The sequence below is a fragment of the Mya arenaria genome, chromosome 5 (assembly GCF_026914265.1).
Source record: "Mya arenaria isolate MELC-2E11 chromosome 5, ASM2691426v1".
Classification (NCBI taxonomy): domain Eukaryota; kingdom Metazoa; phylum Mollusca; class Bivalvia; order Myida; family Myidae; genus Mya; species Mya arenaria.
This window is the reverse complement of record NC_069126.1, coordinates 44,933,812-44,956,651: the sequence shown is the minus strand read 5'-3', so window position 1 is coordinate 44,956,651 and position 22,840 is coordinate 44,933,812. Positions and strand designations below refer to the sequence as shown.

The window sequence follows — 22,840 nt, the reverse complement described above, 5'->3', positions numbered from 1 at the left end:
AATGTTCAAATGTAGGTGTGATTGTTTCACAAATAATGAATGCACCAATTGATGTTGTGATTGATTCACATATAATGAATGTACCGATTGATGGTGTGATTGTTTCACATTATATGAATGCACCAATTGTAAGTGTGATTGTTTCATATATTATGAATGCACCAATTGTAGGTGTGAATATAATGAATGCACCAATTGTAGGTGTCATTGTTTCACATATAATGAATGCACCAATAACAAGTGTGATTGTTTCATATGTAATGAATGTACCAATTGATTTTGTGATTGTTTCACATACAATGACTGCACCAATTGTAGGTGTGATTGTTTCACATGATATGAATGCACCAATTGTAAGTGTGATTGTTTTACATAACATGAATGCACCAATTGTATGTGCGATTGTTTCACATTTAATGAATGTACCAATTGTAAGTGTGATTGTTTCACATTATATAAATGCACAAATTGTAGGCGTGATTGTTTCACATATAATGAATGCACCAATTTTAGGCGTTATTGTTTCACATATAATGAATGCACCAAATGTAGGCGTTATTGTTTCACATATAATGAATGCACCAAATGTAGGCGTGATTGTTTTACATATAATGAATGCACCAATTGTAAGTGTGATTGTTTCACATGATGTAAATGCACAAATTGAAGGCGTGATTGTTTCACATATTATGAATGCACCAATTGTAGGTTTGAATATAATGAATGCACCAATTGTAGGTGTCATTGTTTCACATATAATGAATGCACCAATTATAAGTGTGATTGTTTCATATGTAATGAATGTACCTATTGATTTTGTGATTGTTTCACATACAATGACTGCACCAATTGTAGGCGTGATTGTTTCAAATGATATGAATGCACCAATTGTAAGTGTGATTGTTTTACATAACATGAATGCACCAATTGTATGTGCGATTGTTTCACATTTAATGAATGCACCAATTGTAAGTGTGATTGTTTCACATTATATAAATGCACAAATTGTAGGCGTGATTGTTTCACATATAATGAATGCACCAAATTTAGGCGTTATTGTTTCACATATAATGAATGCACCAAATGTAGGCGTGATTGTTTCACATATAACGAATGCACCAATTGCAAGTGTGATTGTTTCACATATAGTGAATGCACTAATCGTAGGCGTGATTGTTTCACATATAATGAATGCACCAATGGTAGGCGTGATTGTTTCACATATAATGAATACACAAATTGTAGGTGTGATTGTTTCACATATGATGAATTCACCGTGATCGGTTCACATAATATAAATGCACCAATTGTAGTCGTAATTGTTTCACATATAATGAATGCAACAATTGCAGGCGTGATTTTTTCACATATAATGAATGCACCAGTTATAGGCGTGATTGTTTCATATATAATGAATGCAACAATTGCAGGCGTGATTGTTTCACATATAATGAATACACCAGTTATAGGCGTGATTGTTTCATATATAATGAATGCACCAATTGTAGGCGTGATTGTTTCACATATAATGAATGCACCAATGGTAGGCGTGATTGTTTCAAATGATATGAATGCACCAATTCTAAGTGTGATTGTTTTACATAACATGAATGCACCAATTGTATGTGCGATTGTTTCACATTTAATGAATGCACCAATTGCAAGTGTGATTGTTTCACATTATGTAAATGCACAAATTAAAGGCGTGATTGTTTCACATATAATGAATGCACCAAATGTAGGCGTTATTGATTCATATATAGTGAATGCACTAATCGTAGGCGTGATTGTTTCACATATAATGAATGCACCAATGGTAGGCGTGATTGTTTCACATATAATGAATACACCAATTGTAGGTGTGATTGTTTCACATATAATGAATTCACCATGATCGATTCACATAATATAAATGCACCAGTTGTAGGCGTAATTGTTTCACATATAATGAATGCAACAATTGCAGGCGTGATTGTTTCACATATAATGAATGCACCAGTTATAGGCGTGATTGTTTCATATATAATGAATGCACCAATTGTAGGCGAGATTGTTTCACATATATTGAATGCACCAATGGTAGGCGTGATTGTTTCACATATAATGAATACACCAATTGTAGGCATGCACCAACTGTAAGTGTGATTGTTTCACATATAATGAATGCTCCAATTGTAGGCGTTATTATTTCACATATAATGAATGCACCAAATGTAGGCGTGATTGTTTCACATATAATGAATGCACCAATTGTAAGTGTGATTGTTTCACATATAATGAATGCTCCAATTGTAGGCGTTATTGTTTCACATATAATGAATGCACCAAATGTAGGCGTGATTGTTTCACATATAATGAATGCACCAATTGTAAGTGTGATTGTTTCACATTATATAAATGCACAAATTGAAGGCGTGATTGTTTCACATATAATGAATGCACCAAATGTAGGCGTTTTTGTTTCACATATAGTGAATGCACCAATTGCAGGCGTTATTGTATAAACTATTATAATGAATACACCAATTGTAAGCGTAATTGTTTCACATATAATAAATGCATCGATTGTAGGCGATATTGTTTCACATTTAATGAATGCACCAATTTTATGTGTGATTGTTTCACATATAATGAATGCACCGTGATCGTTTCACATACTATAAATGCACCAATTGTAAGTGCGATTGTTTCACATAATATAAATGCACTAATCGTAGGCGTTGTTGTTTCACATAATGTATGCACCAATTTTAGGTGTGATTGTTTCACATATAATGAATGCACCGTGATCGATTCCTATGATATAAATGCATCAATTGTAGGCGTGACTGTTTCACATATAATGAATGCACCAATGGTAGTCGTGATTGTTTCACATATAATGAATACACCAATTGTAGGTGTGATTGTTTCACATATAATAAATGCACCATGATCGATTCACATAATATAAATGCACCAGTTGTAGGCGTAATTGTTTCACATATAATGAATGCAACAATTGCAGGCGTGATTGTTTCACATATAATGAATGCACCAATTATAGGCGTTATTGTTTCACATATAATGAATGCACCAATTGTTGGCGTGATTGTTTCACATATAATGAATGCACCAATTGTAGGCGTGATTGTTTCACATATAATGAATGCACCAATTGTAGGCGTGATTGTTTCACATATAATTAATAATTAATGCACCAATGGTAGGCGTGATTGTTTCACATATAATGAATACACCAATTGTAGGCATGCACCAATTGTAGGTGTGATTGTTTCACATACAATGAATGCACCAATTATAAGTGTGATTGTTTCACATATAATGAATGCTCTTATTGTAGGTGCGATTGTTTCACATATAATGAATGCACCAATGGTAGGCGTAATTGTTTCACATATAATGAATACACCAATTGTAGGCATGCATCAATTGTAGGTGTGATTGTTTCACATACAATGAATGCACCAATTATAAGTGTGATTGTTTCACATATAATGAATGCAACAATTGCAGGCGTGATTGTTTCACACATAATGAATGCACCAATTGTAGGTGTAATTGTTTCACATAGTATAAATGCACCAATTGTAGGTGTGATTGTTTCACACATAATGAATGCACCAATTGAAGGTGTGATTGTTTCACATATAATGAATGCACCAATTGTAGGTGTGATTGTTTCACATATAATGAATGCACCAATTGAAGGTGTGATTGTTTCACATATAATGAATGCACCAATTGTAGGTGTGATTGTTTCACATAAAATGAATGCACCAATTGTAGGTGTCATTGTTTCACATAATATGAATGCACCAATTATAGGTGCTTGCCTCAGTATTGTATGTAATGCAACAAAAATCATTCATCATGTCAGTTGCATAATAATCGACATTATAACAGGGTACCTGATTAGGCCCTTAAATATTTGATGGTCAAGTGATTATTATCTCAGGTCAGTTGGTCATGTGACTTTTCTGCGGACTTTTTTATAAAAACATAATTTTATATTTGTAGTTTTTATCACGCAGTTTTTATAAGCGAGAGGACGATACCTAGGAATAATATAATATGGTGTTATCTAACCCATGTTATTTCCTTTAGGTTTAAATTGAGTAAGTAGGCCGATGACGTCATTTCATGTATCGACAATTAAGTGTACACATACGTTTTGTATTTTCGTGTGAATTTTAGTAGGTATTGGGGAACCGTCTTTGCACGATCAGAAAAGTAACCGGGGGTTGAAATGATTTTCTTACGTTATACACTATCAAAAACAGTAAGCGTTATTGGTAGAGTGTACAAATCATAACCATTGCTTTTTTATGAATGTATTTTAGCTTAAAATGTTGTGTTATATAGTAATTAAAACTTCGCATTCGCTAAAATTCAGTTGGATTTAACTTCAACATTGCAGTGGAAATCTAAGGACAACGCGAGGAGCAAAACACTTATAGTGACCTCATATAGTGGCATAATGATAAAAAAAGTAACCCAACACACTCAGTATGCATGACTAGATACACATGCTACCTGGAACAACCCGTATTTGGGCGTGAGTTTGAGGTAATCACTAAGGGTGTTAAGCTCTCTAATAGCTGCCCACCATGGCGCAAATTCTGTCTCTAAATCCAGATACTCAAATGTTTGCAATGCAATTTCAATATCCAGAAGACCAGCTCTGCAATGTAAAAAAAAACTAAATTTTCAGCAACAAAATAGTTAATGGCTTTATTTGTATGATAATTTAGATATAAACAAACACTTTATTTTTTATCATTTTGCGTTCGAGTAATGGCAAGGGAAGATGTACATTTATTTTTAATTGTGGATTAATTTTAAAATAGGTAGAAATAAAATATACACCTCTGCAGTTCCCACGCGTCGTTAATAATCTGTGCTCTATTAATGGTGTGAAAAGCAAGTGGGTCCTTCTTCAGCTGACCAATAATGTGTCGCCAGTTTTCGTTCGCGTAATTTACCCGAAAAAATCCGATCTGTTTAAGGTTACATACTACCCAATCTGCTGATGACCACTTAGAGTCTTCCACTGCAAGAACAAGTATTATATGTAATTTTAAGCTGATTTTTTCACATGGGCGGGGATTGTAACAATGCAGCCGTCAGGTATAAAATTATCATGTATACCATATTGTATTAGGAGTAAATAATCAATATATTTTTTTCTATAGCGTTTAAATAATAGAAAGTTTATTGATATTTCTATAACGTTTAAATGGCAAACAATTTAAAATTGTATAACGTTTTCAAAAATATTTATTTAGAAGTAACCAATTTCTGTAATATTATTATACAAAATAATCGAAATGTCTATACCATTTTAACGGCAAACATTACTTGAATACTTGAACATGATGATAGGGTTACAACGGAGAACCTATAACATGAAGGTTTCACATGTTCATTGAAATTACGAAACTCCGGTTTAACGATGTGTTATTTGAGCCATAGTATTCTTGTTTTGGGGGATTGTCAAGTTACACCCAGTCCCAACATCTGTGTCGTTATTCTATTAAAATTCTTCCTTTAATGTCTATACATATTGTATTTCATGTGACGCAGATACATGTAGTTTTTATAATTCATATCGCATAATAACACGCAGACAGACAGTTGTAAAAAACATTGTCAAGTTACAACCAGTCCCAAAATCCATGGCGTTAGACAGTTATAAATAAAACAATACTCAAACATCATCACTTACCGCATTCACGTTTCTCATTTAACCAAATGATATCAGCTGGCTTCTGATCAAAATCAGTATGTTCGCTTGAGGTACAGGTGACCGGTATTTTCCACGTTCTGTAAATGATACACTAAATGTATTTTAAAAAGCATCAGTATCAAATTATTCCTGCACTGAATACGGATGATGAGGCAGTGTTCGCCCGTGCTGATATTCAATATGTGGTGAAACAGTAAAAATAGATAAGCGCACGTGCCCTGATTCCGAACAGATGAAGTCAGACTCAAAACTGAAAATGTTTTTTCATCGTAACGTTCATTCTTGATAGCGCTTTTGCTGAAAATATATCCGTGCGCGATTTTTACTTATATTAAGATAGCATTATAAAAAATGATATAATAAAACTTTTTTAGTCATTCAAGAAATGGGTTACCGAGTTTCATTCCCGACTCTGACTTGAGACCGTTCCTAATCAAGGCAACACGGTTGATGTTCATTTGTTTGACAGAGTGGAGATAATGTTAACTACTCTACAGTTTCTACAGTTTTCAGAAATACTGAATACATGGAGTGCTGACCGTTGCCTCATGCTGATAAAAAAGCTATACGGACAGACCATGATCAATAACGGCATATGCAGTTAATCTTGAGCACGCATATCATCATGTGTTTCTAGCCTGACCCTGTTGTTGTAATTTTGGTTACGGTGATTAGTAATGGCATTGTTTGATATATCGAACGCCATGGAACTTAATTATATAGTATAAAGTACCGCCTGAAATGCATATGTTTGTTTACACTATTTGTACAATTTGCCTGTTCATAATTATATCATAATCGTCGTATGTAGGAATACACAGAACAAACATCATTTGCAATAGAGAATTCCACAGTCGACACAGATGCCAAAATGGAAATATATCTACCGACTTTAACGTATTGTAGATGGGGTATTTAAACATGATATTTGCGGATAAATAATATGATATATATTTATTTTATATGAACATGGTAATGGCAGCATTTAATATGGATTGTTTTCATTAAGTTTGCATTACAGAAAAACGACTTTAGCAATTATTTTAGACATTTGTAACAATCATGTTGTGTACAAAGCTGAAACACAAGGGGGGAACGCTACAGTTGTCAAATATCCAAACTATATATTTAAGAATGATATGCGACTAATTCACACAGGTATCAAATTAACAGCTGTAAATATCCACTTTGTCTTGATGTTTCTCCTGTGCAGTAAAGGTTTGAAACTAGTGCCTTGACAAGTCATGATGTATGTTATTGCAAATATAAATGAATGAATGCATCAGGGAATGCGACCGAAATATGAATAAGTGAGCAAACAGAACGTTTTAAATACAGTATCATGATGATTTAAATCTACATAATCTTAAATATTTGAAGAGCTCTTCAATTCATATGATTAGCAGACATCTCTAATTGAATTGTAGAGCATCTTCAAACTATTGAGAGATGTCTCTTATTCAATCAATGGTTTTATAAACTTAATTGGAGCTCTTTTTAACTGAACTGAAGTGGTCTATAGTAATTGGAAGACCTCTTCAAGTATTTGAGTTTATTTAGATTTGGCGTTCCATATTATAGGAACACAGTTCCTGGCTAACGCCTTACAGACACTGAACGAGAGAAACACAGCGTAAACACACCACAGACAGACCATACATGCAGCAAACTATATTGGCCAATACATGTTTGGGTTACCGCCTAGGAACGGTCACTGGGGATTTAAGCACGAAACCTCGCACTTGTCCCAAAAAAAATTAGCAATTAAATTAAAATTGTATCCTTATATGAGTCAGCATTCCCTTGATGGGATGACAAAAACAAATCGTGTACTTCAACAACTTTACGACCAGGATGTAGACACCACCTGTGAATGAACGAATGCAGCCGAGTCTAGCATGCCAACAATCCTCAATCATACGATACCGACATACATAAGTCATAAATATAACTCATAAAAAACTGTATGTCATGTACAAAGTCATAAACTATTTCCGGATTTTTAACAAGACCATAGTACTTAGTTTATTACCTATTTCGGATACCCATGTACTATTCCATATCGGACAAACATAAGACTGATAGTAGTAGTAGTAGTAGCAGCAGTAGCAGTAGCAGCAGTAGTAGTAGTAGTAGTAGCAGTAGCAGTAGTAGTAGTAGTAGTAATAGTAGTAGTAGTAGTAGTAGTAGTAGCAGTAGCAGTAGCAGCAGTAGCAGTAGCAGTAGCAGTAGCAGCAGCAGCAGCAGCAGTAGCAGTAGCAGTAGCAGTAGCAGCAGTAGCAGTAGTAGCAGTAGTAGCAGTAGTAGCAGTAGTAGTAGTAGTAGCAGTAGCAGTAGCAGTAGCAGTAGCAGTAGCAGCAGAAGCAGCAGCAGCAGCAGCAGCAGCAGCAGCAGCAGCAGCAGCAGCAGCAGCAGTAGCAGTAGCAGTAGCAGTAGCAGTAGCAGTAGTAGCAGTAGTAGCAGTAGTAGCAGTAGTAGTAGTAGTAGCAGTAGCAGTAGCAGTAGCAGTAGCAGCAGAAGCAGCAGCAGCAGCAGCAGCAGCAGCAGCAGCAGCAGCAGCAGCAGCAGTAGCAGTAGCAGTAGCAGTAGCAGTAGCAGTAGCAGTAGTAGCAGCAGCAGCAGCAGTAGCAGTAGCAGTAGTAGCAGTAGCAGTAGCAGCAGCAGCAGCAGCAGCAGCAGCAGCAGCAGCAGCAGCAGCAGCAGCAGCAGCAGCAGCAGCAGTAGCAGCAGCAGTAGCAGTAGCAGCAGCAGCAGCAGCAGCAGCAGCAGTAGTAGTAGTAGTAGTAGTAGTAGTAGTAGTAGTACATGTAGTAGTAGTAGTAGTAGTAGTAGTAGTAGTAGTAGTAGTAGTAGTAGTAGTAGTAGTAGTAGTAGTAGTAGTACATGTAGTAGTAATAGTAGTAGTAGTAGTAGTAGTAGTAGTAGTAGTAGTAGTAGTAGTAGTAGTAGTAGTAGTAGTAGTAGTAGTAGTAGTAGTAGTAATAGTAGTAGTAGTAGTAGTAGTAGTTGTAGTAGTTGTTGTTGTTGTTGTTGTTGTTGTTGTTGTTGTTGTTGTTGTTGTTGTTGTTGTTGTTGTTGTAAAAGTAGTAGTACAAGTAGCAGCAGTAGCAGTAGCAGCAGAATAAGTAGAAGGAGGAGGAGGAGGAGGAGGAGGAGTATAATAAAAAGCACCTACATGTGAGATCTGTTCATTCTCCCTTCTTCTGTTTCAAGGAAAGCAGTTTGATTAAAGCAGACAGAACTATCCGTTATCTCAATAGTAACAACAGGATAGTTCTGTTCCAGAATCCACGTGTCCATCACTGACTTGACATCAGTGACGTCTAAACCGTCATCTACTGCTTGCTTAAACAAACATTAGAATTCATACTGATTATCGTTTTCATCTCTGTGTGTAATATCAATCTGTTCGTCCGAGAAACGGTCAATTCCAGAAGTTATAAATATTTGAAAATAGTAATTACAACTATATTTTGCGGATGTGACGCAATTGTACATGTGGTACTGTTATTATATAAGAAAGAAACCTTACTTCTGATAGGGCTGCAAAGAGGTCATTATGCGTTGCCGTGTCGCTACTGTGTCTAATCAGATACCTCTGAAAAAAAATGATCAAAATCACTATGCGTTGCAGTGTCGAAACTGTTGCAATACAAACACAGACGTACAAACCGAGTAAATAACACAAACGTGTTATTTTGCAATGCAGAGAATTATGCTTGAACGCATAAAGTGAAGTGAGTCATCGGTTCTTAAAAAATAAATAGTATATCGCAGCTGGCGATCGAGACGTTGAGATTTTTCAAACATTCTAATACTGTTTGATAACGCTTTTATCCTTGTGACGTTGAGCGTCTCTCTTGATCAAGTTTCAGAGCATTAGGCTTCCATCCTTGCGTCGCTTAGCGTCTCTCCTGATCAAGTGTCTGAGCATTAGGCTTCCATCCTTGTGTCGATGAGTGTCTCTCTTGACCAAGTGTCAGAGCATTAGGCTTTTATCCTTATGACGTTGAGCCTCTCTCTTGATCAAGTGATTGAGCTTTAAGCTTTCATCTTTGTAACGTTAGGTGTTTCTCATGATCAAGTGACTGTGCATTAGGCTTTCATCTTTGTGACGTTGGGCGTCTCTCATGATCAAGTGACTGTGCATTAGGCTTCCATCTTTGTGACGTTGGGCGTCTCTCATGATCAAGTGACTGAGCATTAGGCTTTCATCCTTGTGACGTTGAGTGTCTCATGATCAAATTTCCAAACATAACGCTTTCATCCTTGTGACGTTGAGCGACCCTCATGATCAAATGTCTGAACATTAGTTTGGCGTCTCTCGTGATCAAATGTCTGAACATTAGGCTTACATCCTTGTGACGTTGAGCGTCTCTCATGATCAAATGTCTAAACATTAGGCTTTCATCATTGTGACGTTGAGCGTCTCTCATGATCAAATGTCTGAACATTAGGCTTTCATCCTTGTGACGTTTGGCGTCTCTCATCATCAAATGTCTGAACATTAGGCTTTCATCCTTGTCACGTTGAGTGTCTTTCATGATCAAATGTCTAATCATTAGGCTTTCATCATTGTGACGTTGAGCGTCTCTCATGATCAAATGTCTGAACATTAGGCTTTCATCCTTGTGACGTTTGGCGTCTCTCATGATCAAATGTCTGAACATTAGGCTTTCATCATTGTGACGTTGAGCGTCTCTCATGATCAAATGTCTAAACATTAGGCTTTCATCATTGTGACGTTGAGCGTCTCTCATGATCAAATGTCTGAACATTAGGCTTTCATCATTGTGAAGTTGAGCGTCTCTCATGATCAAATGTCTAAACATTAGGCTTTCATCATTGTGACGTTGAGCGTCTCTCATGATCAAATGTCTGAACATTAGGCTTTCATCCTTGTGACGTTTGGCGTCTCTCATGATCAAATGTCTGAACAATAGACTTTCATCATTGTGACGTTGGGTGTCTCTCATGATCAAATGTCTGAACATTAGGCTTTCATCATTGTGACGTTGAGCGTCTCTCATGATCAAATGTCTGAATATTATGTTTTCATCCTTGTGACGTTTGGCGTCTCTCATGATCAAATGTCTGAACATTAGGCTTTCATTATTATGACGTTGAGCGTCTCTCATGGTCAAATGTCTGAACAATAGGCTTTCATCATTGGATGTTGGGTGTCTCTCATGATCAAATGTCTGAACAATAGACTTTCATCATTGGACGTTGGGTGTCTCTCATGATCAAATGTCTGAACAATAGGCTTTCATCATTGGACGTTGGGTGTCTCTCATGATCAAATGTCTGAACAAAAGACTTTCATCATTGGACGTTGGGTGTCTCTCATGATCAATTGTCTGAATATTAGGCTTTCATCCTTGTGACGTTTGGCGTCTCTCATGATCAAATGTCTGAACAATAGGCTTTCATCATTGTGACGTTGGGTGTCTCTCATAACAAATGTATGAACATTAGGCTTTCATCATTGCGACGTTGGGTGTCTCTCATGATCAAGTGTCTGAACATTAGGCTTTCATCATTGTGTACGTTGGGTGTCTCTCATGATCAAATGTCTGAACATTAGGCTTTCATTATTATGACGTTGAGCGTCTCTCATGGTCAGATGTCTGAACAATAAGCTTTCATCATTGGACGTTGGGTGTCTCTCATGATCAAATGTATGAACATAAGGCTTTCATCATTGTGACGTTGGGTGTCTCTCATGATCAAGTGTCTGACTATTATGTTTTCATACTTGTGACGTTTGGCGTCTCTCATGATCAAATGTCTGAACATTAGGCTTTCATTATTATGACGTTGAGCGTCTCTCATGGTCAAATGTCTGATCATTAGGCTTTCATCATTGGACGTTGGGTGTATCTCATGATCAAATGTCTGAACATTAGGCTTTCATTATTATGACGTTGGGTGTCTCTCATGATCAAATGTCTGAACAATAGACTTTCATCATTTGACGTTGGGTGTCTCTCATGATCAAATGTCTGAACAATAGGCTTTCATCATTGGACGTTGGGTGTCTCTCATGATCAAATGTCTGAACATTAGGCTTTCATCATTGGACGTTGGGTGGCTCTCATGATCAAATGTCTGAACATTAGGCTTTCATTATTATGACGTTGGGTGTCTCTCATGACCAAATGTCTGAACATAAGGCTTTCATCATTGTGACGTTGGGTGTCTCTCATAATCAAATGTATGAACATTAGGCTTTCATCATTGTGACGTTGGGTGTCTCTCATGATCAAGTGTCTGAACATTAGGCTTTCATCATTGTGTACGTTGGGTGTCTCTCATGATCAAATGTCTGAACATTAGGCTTTCATTATTATGACGTTGAGCGTCTCTCATGGTCAGATGTCTGAACAATAAGCTTTCATCATTGGACGTTGGGTGTCTCTCATGATCAAATGTATGAACATTAGGCTTTCATCCTTGTGACGTTGGGTGTCTCTCATGATCAAGTGTCTGAATATTATGTTTTCATACTTGTGACGTTTGGCGTCTCTCATGATCAAATGTCTGAACATTAGGCTTTCATTATTATGACGTTGAGCGTCTCTCATGGTCAAATGTCTGATCATTAGGCTTTCATCATTGGACGTTGGGTGTATCTCATGATCAAATGTCTGAACATTAGGCTTTCATTATTATGACGTTGGGTGTCTCTCATGATCAAATGTCTGAACAATAGACTTTCATCATTTGCCGTTGGGTGTCTCTCATGATCAAATGTCTGAACAATAGGCTTTCATCATTGGACGTTGGGTGGCTCCCATGATCAAATGTCTGAACATTAGGCTTTCATTATTATGACGTTGGGTGTCTCTCATGATCAAATGTCTGAACAATAGACTTTCATCATTGGACGTTGGGTTTCCCCATGATCAAATGTCTGAACAATAGGCTTTCATCATTGGACGTTGGGTGTCTCTCATGATCAAGTGTCTGAACATTAGGCTTTCATCATTGGACGTTGGGTGTATCTCATGATCAAATGTCTGAACATTAGGCTTTCATTATTATGACGTTGGGTGTCTCTCATGATCAAATGTCTGAACAATAGACTTTCATCATTGGACGTTGGGTGTCTCTCATGATCAAATGTCTGAACAATAGGCTTTCATCATTGGACGTTGGGTGTCTCTCATGATCAAATATCTGAACATTAGGCTTTCATTATTATGACGTTGGGTGTCTCTCATGATCAAATGTCTGAACAATAGACTTTCATCATTGGACATTGGGTGTCTCTCATCATCAAATGTCTGAACAATAGGCTTTCATCATTGGACGTTGGGTGTCTCTCATGATCAAATGTCTGAACAAAAGACTTTCATCATTGGACGTTGGGTGTCTCTCATGATCAATTGTCTGAACATTAGGCTTTCATCCTTGTGACGTTTGGCGTCTCTCATGATCAAATGTCTGAACAATAGGCTTTCATCATTGTGACGTTGGGTGTCTCTCATAATCAAATGTATGAACATTAGGCTTTCATCATTGTGACGTTGGGTGTCTCTCATGATCAAGTGTCTGAACATTAGGCTTTCATCATTGTGTACGTTGGGTGTCTCTCATGATCAAATGTCTGAACATCAGGCTTTCATTATTATGATGTTGAGCGTCTCTCATGGTCAGATGTCTGAACAATAAGCTTTCATCATTGGACGTTGGGTGTCTCTCATGATCAAATGTATGAACATTAGGCTTTCATCATTATGACGTTGGGTGTCTCTCATGATCAAGTGTCTGAATATTATGTTTTCATACTTGTGACGTTTGGCGTCTCTCATGATCAAATGTCTGAACATTAGGCTTTCATTATTATGACGTTGAGCGTCTCTCATGGTCAAATGTCTGATCATTAGGCTTTCATCATTGGACGTTGGGTGTATCTCATGATCAAATGTCTGAACATTAGGCTTTCATTATTATGACGTTGGGTGTCTCTCATGATCAAATGTCTGAACAATAGACTTTCATCATTTGACGTTGGGTGTCTCTCATGATCAAATGTCTGAACAATAGGCTTTCATCATTGGACGTTGGGTGGCTCTCATGATCAAATGTCTGAACATTAGGCTTTCATTATTATGACGTTGGGTGTCTCTCATGATCAAATGTCTGAACAATAGGCTTTCATCATTGTGACGTTGGGTGTCTCTCATAATCAAATGTATGAACATTAGGCTTTCATCATTGTGACGTTGGGTGTCTCTCATGATCAAGTGTCTGAACATTAAGCTTTCATCATTGTGTACGTTGGGTGTCTCTCATGATCAAATGTCTGAACAATAGGCTTTCATTATTATGACGTTGAGCGTCTCTCATGGTCAGATGTCTGAACAATAAGCTTTCATCATTGGACGTTGGGTGTCTCTCATGATCAAATGTATGAACATTAGGCTTTCATCATTGTGACGTTGGGTGTCTCTCATGATCAAGTGTCTGAATATTATGTTTTCATACTTGTGACGTTTGGCGTCTCTCATGATCAAATGTCTGAACATTAGGCTTTCATTATTATGACGTTGAGCGTCTCTCATGGTCAAATGTCTGATCATTAGGCTTTCATCATTGGACGTTGGGTGTATCTCATGATCAAATGTCTGAACATTAGGCTTTCATTATTATGACGTTGGGTGTCTCTCATGATCAAATGTCTGAACAATAGACTTTCATCATTTGACGTTGGGTGTCTCTCATGATCAAATGTCTGAACAATAGGCTTTCATCATTGGACGTTGGGTGGCTCCCATGATCAAATGTCTGAACATTAGGCTTTCATTATTATGACGTTGGGTGTCTCTCATGATCAAATGTCTGAACAATAGACTTTCATCATTGGACGTTGGGTTTCCCCATGATCAAATGTCTGAACAATAGGCTTTCATCATTGGACGTTGGGTGTCTCTCATGATCAAGTGTCTGAACATTAGGCTTTCATCCTTGTGACGTTGGGTGTCTCTCATGATCAAGTGTCTGAATATTATGTTTTCATACTTGTGACGTTTTGGCGTCTCTCATGATCAAATGTCTGAACATTAGGCTTTCATTATTATGACGTTGAGCGTCTCTCATGGTCAAATGTCTGATCATTAGGCTTTCATCATTGGACGTTGGGTGTATCTCATGATCAAATGTCTGAACATTAGGCTTTCATTATTATGACGTTGGGTGTCTCTCATGATCAAATGTCTGAACAATAGACTTTCATCATTTGACGTTGGGTGTCTCTCATGATCAAATGTCTGAACAATAGGCTTTCATCATTGGACGTTGGGTGTCTCTCATGATCAAGTGTCTGAACATTAGGCTTTCATCATTGGACGTTGGGTGGCTCCCATGATCAAATGTCTGAACATTAGGCTTTCATTATTATGACGTTGGGTGTCTCTCATGATCAAATGTCTGAACAATAAGCTTTCATCATTGGACGTTGGGTGTCTCCCATGATCAAATGTCTGAACAATAGGCTTTCATCATTGGACGTTGGGTGTCTCTCATGATCAAGTGTCTGAACATTAGGCTTTCATCATTGGACGTTGGGTGTATCTCATGATCAAATGTCTGAACATTAGGCTTTCATTATTATGACGTTGGGTGTCTCTCATGATCAAATGTCTGAACAATAGACTTTCATCATTGGACGTTGGGTGTCTCTCATGATCAAATGTCTGAACAATAGGCTTTCATCATTGGACGTTGGGTGTCTCTCATGATCAAGTGTCTGAACATTAGGCTTTCATCATTGGACGTTGGGTGTCTCTCATGATCAAATGTATGAACATTAGGCTTTCATCATTGTGACGTTGGGTGTCTCTCATGATCAAGTGTCTGAACATTAGGCTTTCATCATTGCGACGTTGGGTGTCTCTCATGATCAAGTGTCTGAGCAATAGGCTTTCATCCTTGTGTCGATGAGTGTCTCTCATGATCAAGAGTCTGAGCATTAGGCTTTCATCCTTGTGACGTTGGGCGTCTTTCATGATAAAATATCAGAGCAATAGGCTTTCATCCTTGTGTCGATGAGTGTCTCTCTTGATCAAGTGTCTGAGCAATAGGCTTCCATCCTTGTGTCGATGAGTGTCTCTCTTGATCAAGTGTCTGAGCAATAGGCTTCCATCCTTGTGTCGATGAGTGTCTCTCATGATCAAGTGTCTGAGCATTAGGCTTTCATCATTGTGTCGATGAGTGTCTCTCTTGACCAAGTGTCAGAACATTAGGCTTCCATCATTGTGTCGATGAGTGTCTCTCTTGACCAAGTGTCTGAGCAATAGGCTTCCATCCTTGTGTCGATGAGTGTCTCTCATGATCAAGTGTCTGAGCAATAGGCTTCCATCCTTGTGTCGATGAGTGTCTCTCATGATCAAGTGTCTGAGCATTAGGCTTTCATCCTTGTGTCGATGAGTGTCTCTCATGATCAAGTGTCAGAACATTAGGCTTCCATCATTGTGTCGATGAGTGTCTCTCTTGACCAAGTGTCTGAGCAATAGGCTTCCATCCGTGTGTCGATGAGTGTCTACTTTTATCAAGTGTCAGAGCATTAGGCTTCCATCCTTGTGTCGATGAGTGTCTCTCTTGATCAAGTGTCTGAGCAATAGGCTTCCATCCTTGTGTCGATGAGTGTCTCTCATGATCAAGAGTCTGAGCATTAGGCTTTCATCATTGTGTCGATGAGTGTCTCTCTTGATCAAGTGTCTGAGCAATAGGCTTCCATCCTTGTGTCGATGAGTGTCTCTCTTGATCAAGTGTCTGAGCATTAGGCTTCCATCATTGTGTCGATGAGTGTCTCTCATGATCAAGAGTCTGAGCATTAGGCTTTCATCATTGTGTCGATGAGTGTCTCTCTTGATCAAGTGTCTGAGCAAAAGGCTTGCATCCTTGTGTCGATAAGTGTCTCTCTTGATCAAGCGTCAGAGCATTAGGCGTCCATCCTTGTGTCGATGAGTATCTCTCTTGATCAAGTGTCAGAGCATTAGGCGTCCATCCTTGTGACGTTGGGCGTCTTTCATGATCAAGTGACTGCGCATAAGGCCCCAATCCTAGTGACGTTGAGTGTCTCTCTTGATCAAATATTAGAGCAATAGGCTTCCATCCTTGTGTCGATGAGTGTCTCTCTTGATCAAGTGTCAGAGCATTAGGCGTCCATCCTTGTGACGTTGGGCGTCTTTCATGATCAAGTGACTGCGCATAAGGCCCCAATCCTAGTGACGTTGAGTGTCTCTCTTGATCAAATATTAGAGCAATAGGCTTCCATCCTTGTGTCGATGCATGACTCTCTTGATCAAGTGTCTGGGCAATAGGCTTTTATCCTTGTGTCGATGAGTGTCTCTCTTGACCAAGTGTCTGAGCATTAGGCTTTCATCCTTGTGTCGATGAGTGTCTCTCATGATCAAGAGTCTGAGCATTAGGCTTTCATCCTTGTGTCGATGAGTGTCTCTCTTGATCAAGTGTCTGAGCAATAGGCTTGCATCCTTGTGTCGATGAGTGTCTCTCATGATCAAGTGTCTGAGCAATAGGCTTGCATCCTTGTGTCGATGAGTGTCTCTCATGATCAAGAGTCTGAGCATTAGGCTTTCATCCTTGTGTCGATGAGTGTCTCTCATGATCAAGTGTCTGAGCATTAGGCTTCCATCCTTGTGACGATGAGTGTCTCTCTTGATCAAGAGTCTGAGCATTAGACTTTCATCCTTGTGTCGATGAGTGTCTCTCTTGATCAAGTGCCTGAGCATTAGACTTTCATCCTTGTGACGATGAGTGTCTCTCATGATCATGAGTCTGAGCATTAGGCTTTCATCATTGTGTCGATGAGTGTCTCTCTTGATCAAGCGTCTGAGCATTAGGCTTTCATCCTTGTGACGTTGGGCGTCTTTCATGATCAAGTGACTGCGCATTAGGCCCCCATCCTGGTGACGTTGAGTGTCTCTCTTGATCAAATATTAGAGCAATAGGCTTTTTTCCTTGTGTCGATGTGTGTCTCTCTTGATCAAGTGTCTGAGCAATAGGCTTTCATCCTTGTGTCGATGAGTGTCTCTCTTGATCAAGTGTCTGAGCAATAGGCTATCATCCTTGTGACGTTGAGCGTTTCTTATGATTAAGCGTCTGTGCATTTGGCTATGATCCTTGTGACGCGGAGTGACTCTTATGATTAGGTAATAGTATCTGAATATTAGTATCTGATCCATGTGAAGTGTAGTCTCTCTTCTGATTATATACAATAACATTAGGCACACTCGCATATACTTTGTCACGTTTTTGTAATATAATAAAATGCGGTTCAATGTATTTTTATACCACTTTAGGCATATATTAAAAAGAAATTGTTGCCGTGTAAGATAGCAATTAACCTCACCTCGTGAACACCATATATGCCTCATGAAATACAACTTTTGCTGCACAAAAGGTGAACCAAATTACGATCTTTGACTGAAATAAACTATTTTCTAGTATTTACTAGAAAGTATTTATTCTGGAGAAAATATTGGTGGTATGGAGGGCAGTGTGTGTATACCACGTGAAAAATTGCATCATAAATGCTACGTCGGAAGGCAATATTTTGATTTGAAAAAGGACTTTAAACATAGATAACTTCACTATTTCTTCACTATTTTAAATGAAACATAGCACAGTCTACGCCGCTTACAGAGCCCCACCTTCAGTCTTATACCAAAATTTGATTGAGAGTTTAGTTTCTTAAAACCTTTTTACAATACGGCCGTCTGACGGAGCACTGTCAAAACATTATTATGGAAACAGGTTTGTCGAAGTGTTTGATGAAACTAATGAGCTCATCAAATTTCGGCAATATAACAATGCGGGGCTTTTTAAGTGGCAATTTGAAATGGTGTTGTAAATGAAAAGTTATCTTTGATTTAAGTCTTCATTTTAAGCAAAGCTTTGCCTTCTGAAGTAGCATATATGACGTAATTTATCACGTGGTATACACACACTGGAGGTATTGGCATCACGAACTCACCCGAAGGCCATGTTTGAATGTGTAGTCTCCGAGGAAAAAGTTCATCATGCGAATGACAGCACCGCCCTGAATGCACGAATGTTATAATGTGAATACTATTGGAAAGTGAGATACTAAACTACTACAAAAAATGGCCTGGGGTTTGTGTATAATCAACTCCAAATTTTATACAATAAATTTATAGTTGATATTTCACGTAATGGTACACCACATTGTAGAGGATTAGGGTTTTCAGAATTTAAAACATGCCTTTGTTTTTTACAAAAATAATTTATTGATTTCGGTTTCAATAAATATGATTAAATCCTATTGACCAAATGGTTTGGAAATATTATTACTTGTTAAAATGTGGTATATTTTCTCTTTCAACACAGGTAAGTTTAATACAGGTAAAATATTAATTTAACGCGTCTTTAAGGATATATTTCTAGGTAGTGGAAAAAAATAAAATTGCACTTCAGAAGTGAAATTGGGTCTTTGATTCATATAAAAGGAGGATAATATCTTTAAACTCCGCCTAAATTCAAACAAAAAAATATTTAAATGTATAAGAAAAATATTATCTTCTGTTTTTACTGATATTACAAAAACTACTTATCCTCGAATTTTCGACATGTTTTTATATAAATACGAAGGCTGGTCGAACCTTCCTTAAATGTTGAGGAAAAATCCTTAAGGAAAATGACTTCAATTTAAGGAAAGTACAAGAAAGCGGAACGCTCATCGATTTTATCCTCATGTGTCATACCGATGTGCACTATAAAGTTAAGTCGTCATTCTCCTGTACATGCTGGGATCGGGTTCCTTACCTTTGCATATGATATGAGATCAAATATATCCTGAATCTCTTGCGGGTGATACACGGGCATGTATACAGGATGGGAGGTGGTCTTCTGGTCTGTTCTCAACACATTCTGGATTCCGCGATAGTCAATAGCCACGCGATTTTTCTGAATTAAAGACCAACGTGTCATGTGATACGCTGTAACAACATTTTGTCAACAACTAAACATTACTGCATTCACTACTCAACGCAATGGAATTATACTTAACGAACATTGAAATTTATGTAACAATATTGTTGAGAAACATATCGACTTGTAATATCGACTTATAATTTATTGACACGCTACCTTATACACGACACACCGAGTTAAGAATAAATGAATTAACGAAAAAGGCCACGCTTTGCCTATGTCGTTATTTCATTTATTGGGGCTAGATTTGCATTTTTGTGTGTTTACATTATTACAAAGGTTGTTGACGAGATATATACGTAATGTGATATATAGGACGCAGTAAGCCATATATGGGCTATAGTTTCACTACCACCCGATATGGTTTTCTTTGCCTCGTATATCCCATATCGTTTAATCTACAAGCCCCATAACTTTTAATAGCTTTAAACATACTGTATTTCTTCATATGTAATATTTATGCATTAAGAGGTTATGTTATGCAAAACCAGAATGGCATACAAAATACAATATAACGTTTTAATATATGCAACCAAGTAATGACACTGAATATTATTAGCAACATTAATGTTTTATATTAAACTGTTAGAATGCAAACGCCCTTCTTAGCAATGAGGCAATAGCACGCACTTTTTACTTCTTACAAACATTCCTACTCCAATCTTACAGTATTACCATATCTAGATCCGGCATCACTGCTTCAGTAGCCATGTACATCATGTATGTTGCGAACCCTGTAAGCAAAATATATTGTTTGTTTTTTTCTTGCTAAATACAAAATATCGTACATTTGATCTACGTTTAAATTTATTTGTTTTCCTTACAACGGAAATATTTTTGCATTTTATTTTCTTTCTTTTTTTCTTTTCGAGTTTAATCTTTGAAAGAAAATCGTAGTACAACTATGGTTATTAATCATGTGGTTGTATTATACTTTATATTGTCCACAAGAGTCGAATACAACCTCAAAACGTAGAACTACTAGTTATATTGTACAACGATATTTTACAAAGATTAAACGCAACGAAATCAAAACGCAATATTTATTACCCTTTTATACATTACAGGTTAAATTGTTTTAAAGGACACAATATTATTACATAATAAAACTCATTTTAATGGCGCACTTTTTTGTTGAATAATTTTCATTTTAACATTGCGCAATTATACTCTATACGAGGGGACGTCAGCAGGCTGGCATACGGCCGTATTGCCTTAAGGTAGCACACCCCAAATGAAAATCTCCACTTTAAACTCTTCAATTGTAATGCTTTAGCCTATGGTGTTAAGCACTGAGGATTACAAATCTTTTGAGGGTTTCAAGGTAGTGGTTCGAATCCAGCCAGAAGCACAAATTTAATTGTTTTCTTCTTTGTTTTGATTACCTAACATTTTTTTTACAAAAGTTAATATTGTATTTTCATTAAAAAGTTATTAAATATATTTTTACACATAAATATTAGCTTCTGTGAAGATTTTATAACTTGCAGGCACGGCTGAAATAGGTCGTTGGGAATTACAAGCATTATTTTTGGCATAATGTTCCCAAAAAATTAAAGATAATTATTAATAAAGAACAGGTCATGAGTATTTCTAGAAATTGTTATTTTTGCTTTTAAACATCGATGTTCCAATTTTACGCGTTCAAAACAGTATGTTAAAATGAAACTGAAACTGAAACTATTTTATTTGATTAAACGCCTGTTTCTATAAACATATTCAACGGCGTTTTACAATAAAACAATCATAGTAAAATATGCAAAAAGATAAAATGTAAAATCACATTATCATCAAATGAATACGATACACTTTACATTCATCAGTAAAAGACAAACAACATCATGTTAAAAAATAAAAAAATAAATTAAAATACCATATGGCTATTTCAGTACAGTATGATTATATTTGTTGATGATGTGTTCAATAATGTAATATTTCTGAAAGCAAATATATTTCTTGTTACTCTGAGACCAAATTATTACCAAAATGTTGAAAAATAAATGAAATAAAGAAGTGTTCTTGTCTCTCGGGTGATGTCGCTCTGAATTGGGGGTAGGGTAATTCAAATTGTTATTTGACGGTAAATTTCTTTTAAATTTTGTTTTGGAATCCATGAAATGATACACATTAAGAAATTATCAAGCTGATTACAGTTTAAAAGGGTGCCCATTAGGTGTGTGCTACGTTAAATAAATACGGACAAACGTATTAATTTAGGGGGGTTACCTTTTAACTTTTAACCTTTTAAATAAAAAGTAAACTTGGACGAATTAAGGGGGCGGGGGGAAGAGGCGTGTGAGATCAAATAGTTTTAATGTTAGCTCTAAGCTATCTCTTTGATCCTTTTCACGTAAGATGTATTGTTGTCATATGAATAAATTGTTTAAACCAACACCGAAATCAATCCTCTCTAGTTGTTAAGTGATACAGACGTCATCCTCTTACCCAGGGGAACTGTCTCAGGACAAGTGTACCGGAAGATGTAACATTACTCATTCCAGCGTAAAGCTGACAATTTGGCCTGAATGAACCGATAGTAGAGGAAAACTCACCACTTACAAAAGAAAAGGTGTTTTACGTCTCTTAATTATGAAATGAACATTATTAACGCCACTTTTTGTATCTAAACGATGCCATTTTCTGTGACACGCTAGCGTCTTGATAACTCCCTTTTAATTGTCATTAATATTGGAGATGTTTCTGGTGTTTCGCTAGACAATTCTTAAAGCTGCACTCTCACAGATTGACCATTTTGACATTTTTTTGTCTTGGAACGAGCCAATTTTTGCGAAAATCCATGGACACAAGTGATATAAGACTGCTGACAAAAAATTCACAAACTGATGTTTTATGCATTTTTCTTAAACCGTTAGTAACGCCATAAAACATGAATTTTCGAACGGAAATAAGAAAATCTACGATCTGATTTTTGTCAGCAATTTTGTATCATTAGTTTGCAGATATTTAAGCAAAATTTTGCTCTTTCCAAGACAAAAAATAAAAAAGTTGTAAAAATGGTATATCTGTGAGTATATCTTTAATCACAATGGTTCACAATGTTGCAGTGCTTTTTGACGGAATAATTCCTACATGTTGCACTAGATCTCTTAG

The 22,840-nt window shown here is 37.0% G+C and overlaps 1 protein-coding gene across 1 annotated transcript in view; it reads right to left on the bottom strand.

Annotated features, from left to right (window-relative positions):
* Positions 1-22,840, bottom strand: part of LOC128235085 (aminopeptidase N-like) — a 43,104-nt gene that overhangs the window by 14,402 nt on the left and 5,862 nt on the right. Inside the window, exons 9-16 of the mRNA XM_052949803.1 lie at positions 20,405-20,463; positions 19,562-19,702; positions 18,753-18,818; positions 9,282-9,347; positions 8,925-9,094; positions 5,729-5,826; positions 4,870-5,053; positions 4,537-4,684 (exon numbers count right to left, since the gene is read on the bottom strand). Of these exons, the coding sequence (XP_052805763.1) occupies positions 4,537-4,684; positions 4,870-5,053; positions 5,729-5,826; positions 8,925-9,094; positions 9,282-9,347; positions 18,753-18,818; positions 19,562-19,702; positions 20,405-20,463 (932 nt within the window). The remainder of the gene's footprint in view (positions 1-4,536; positions 4,685-4,869; positions 5,054-5,728; positions 5,827-8,924; positions 9,095-9,281; positions 9,348-18,752; positions 18,819-19,561; positions 19,703-20,404; positions 20,464-22,840) is intronic.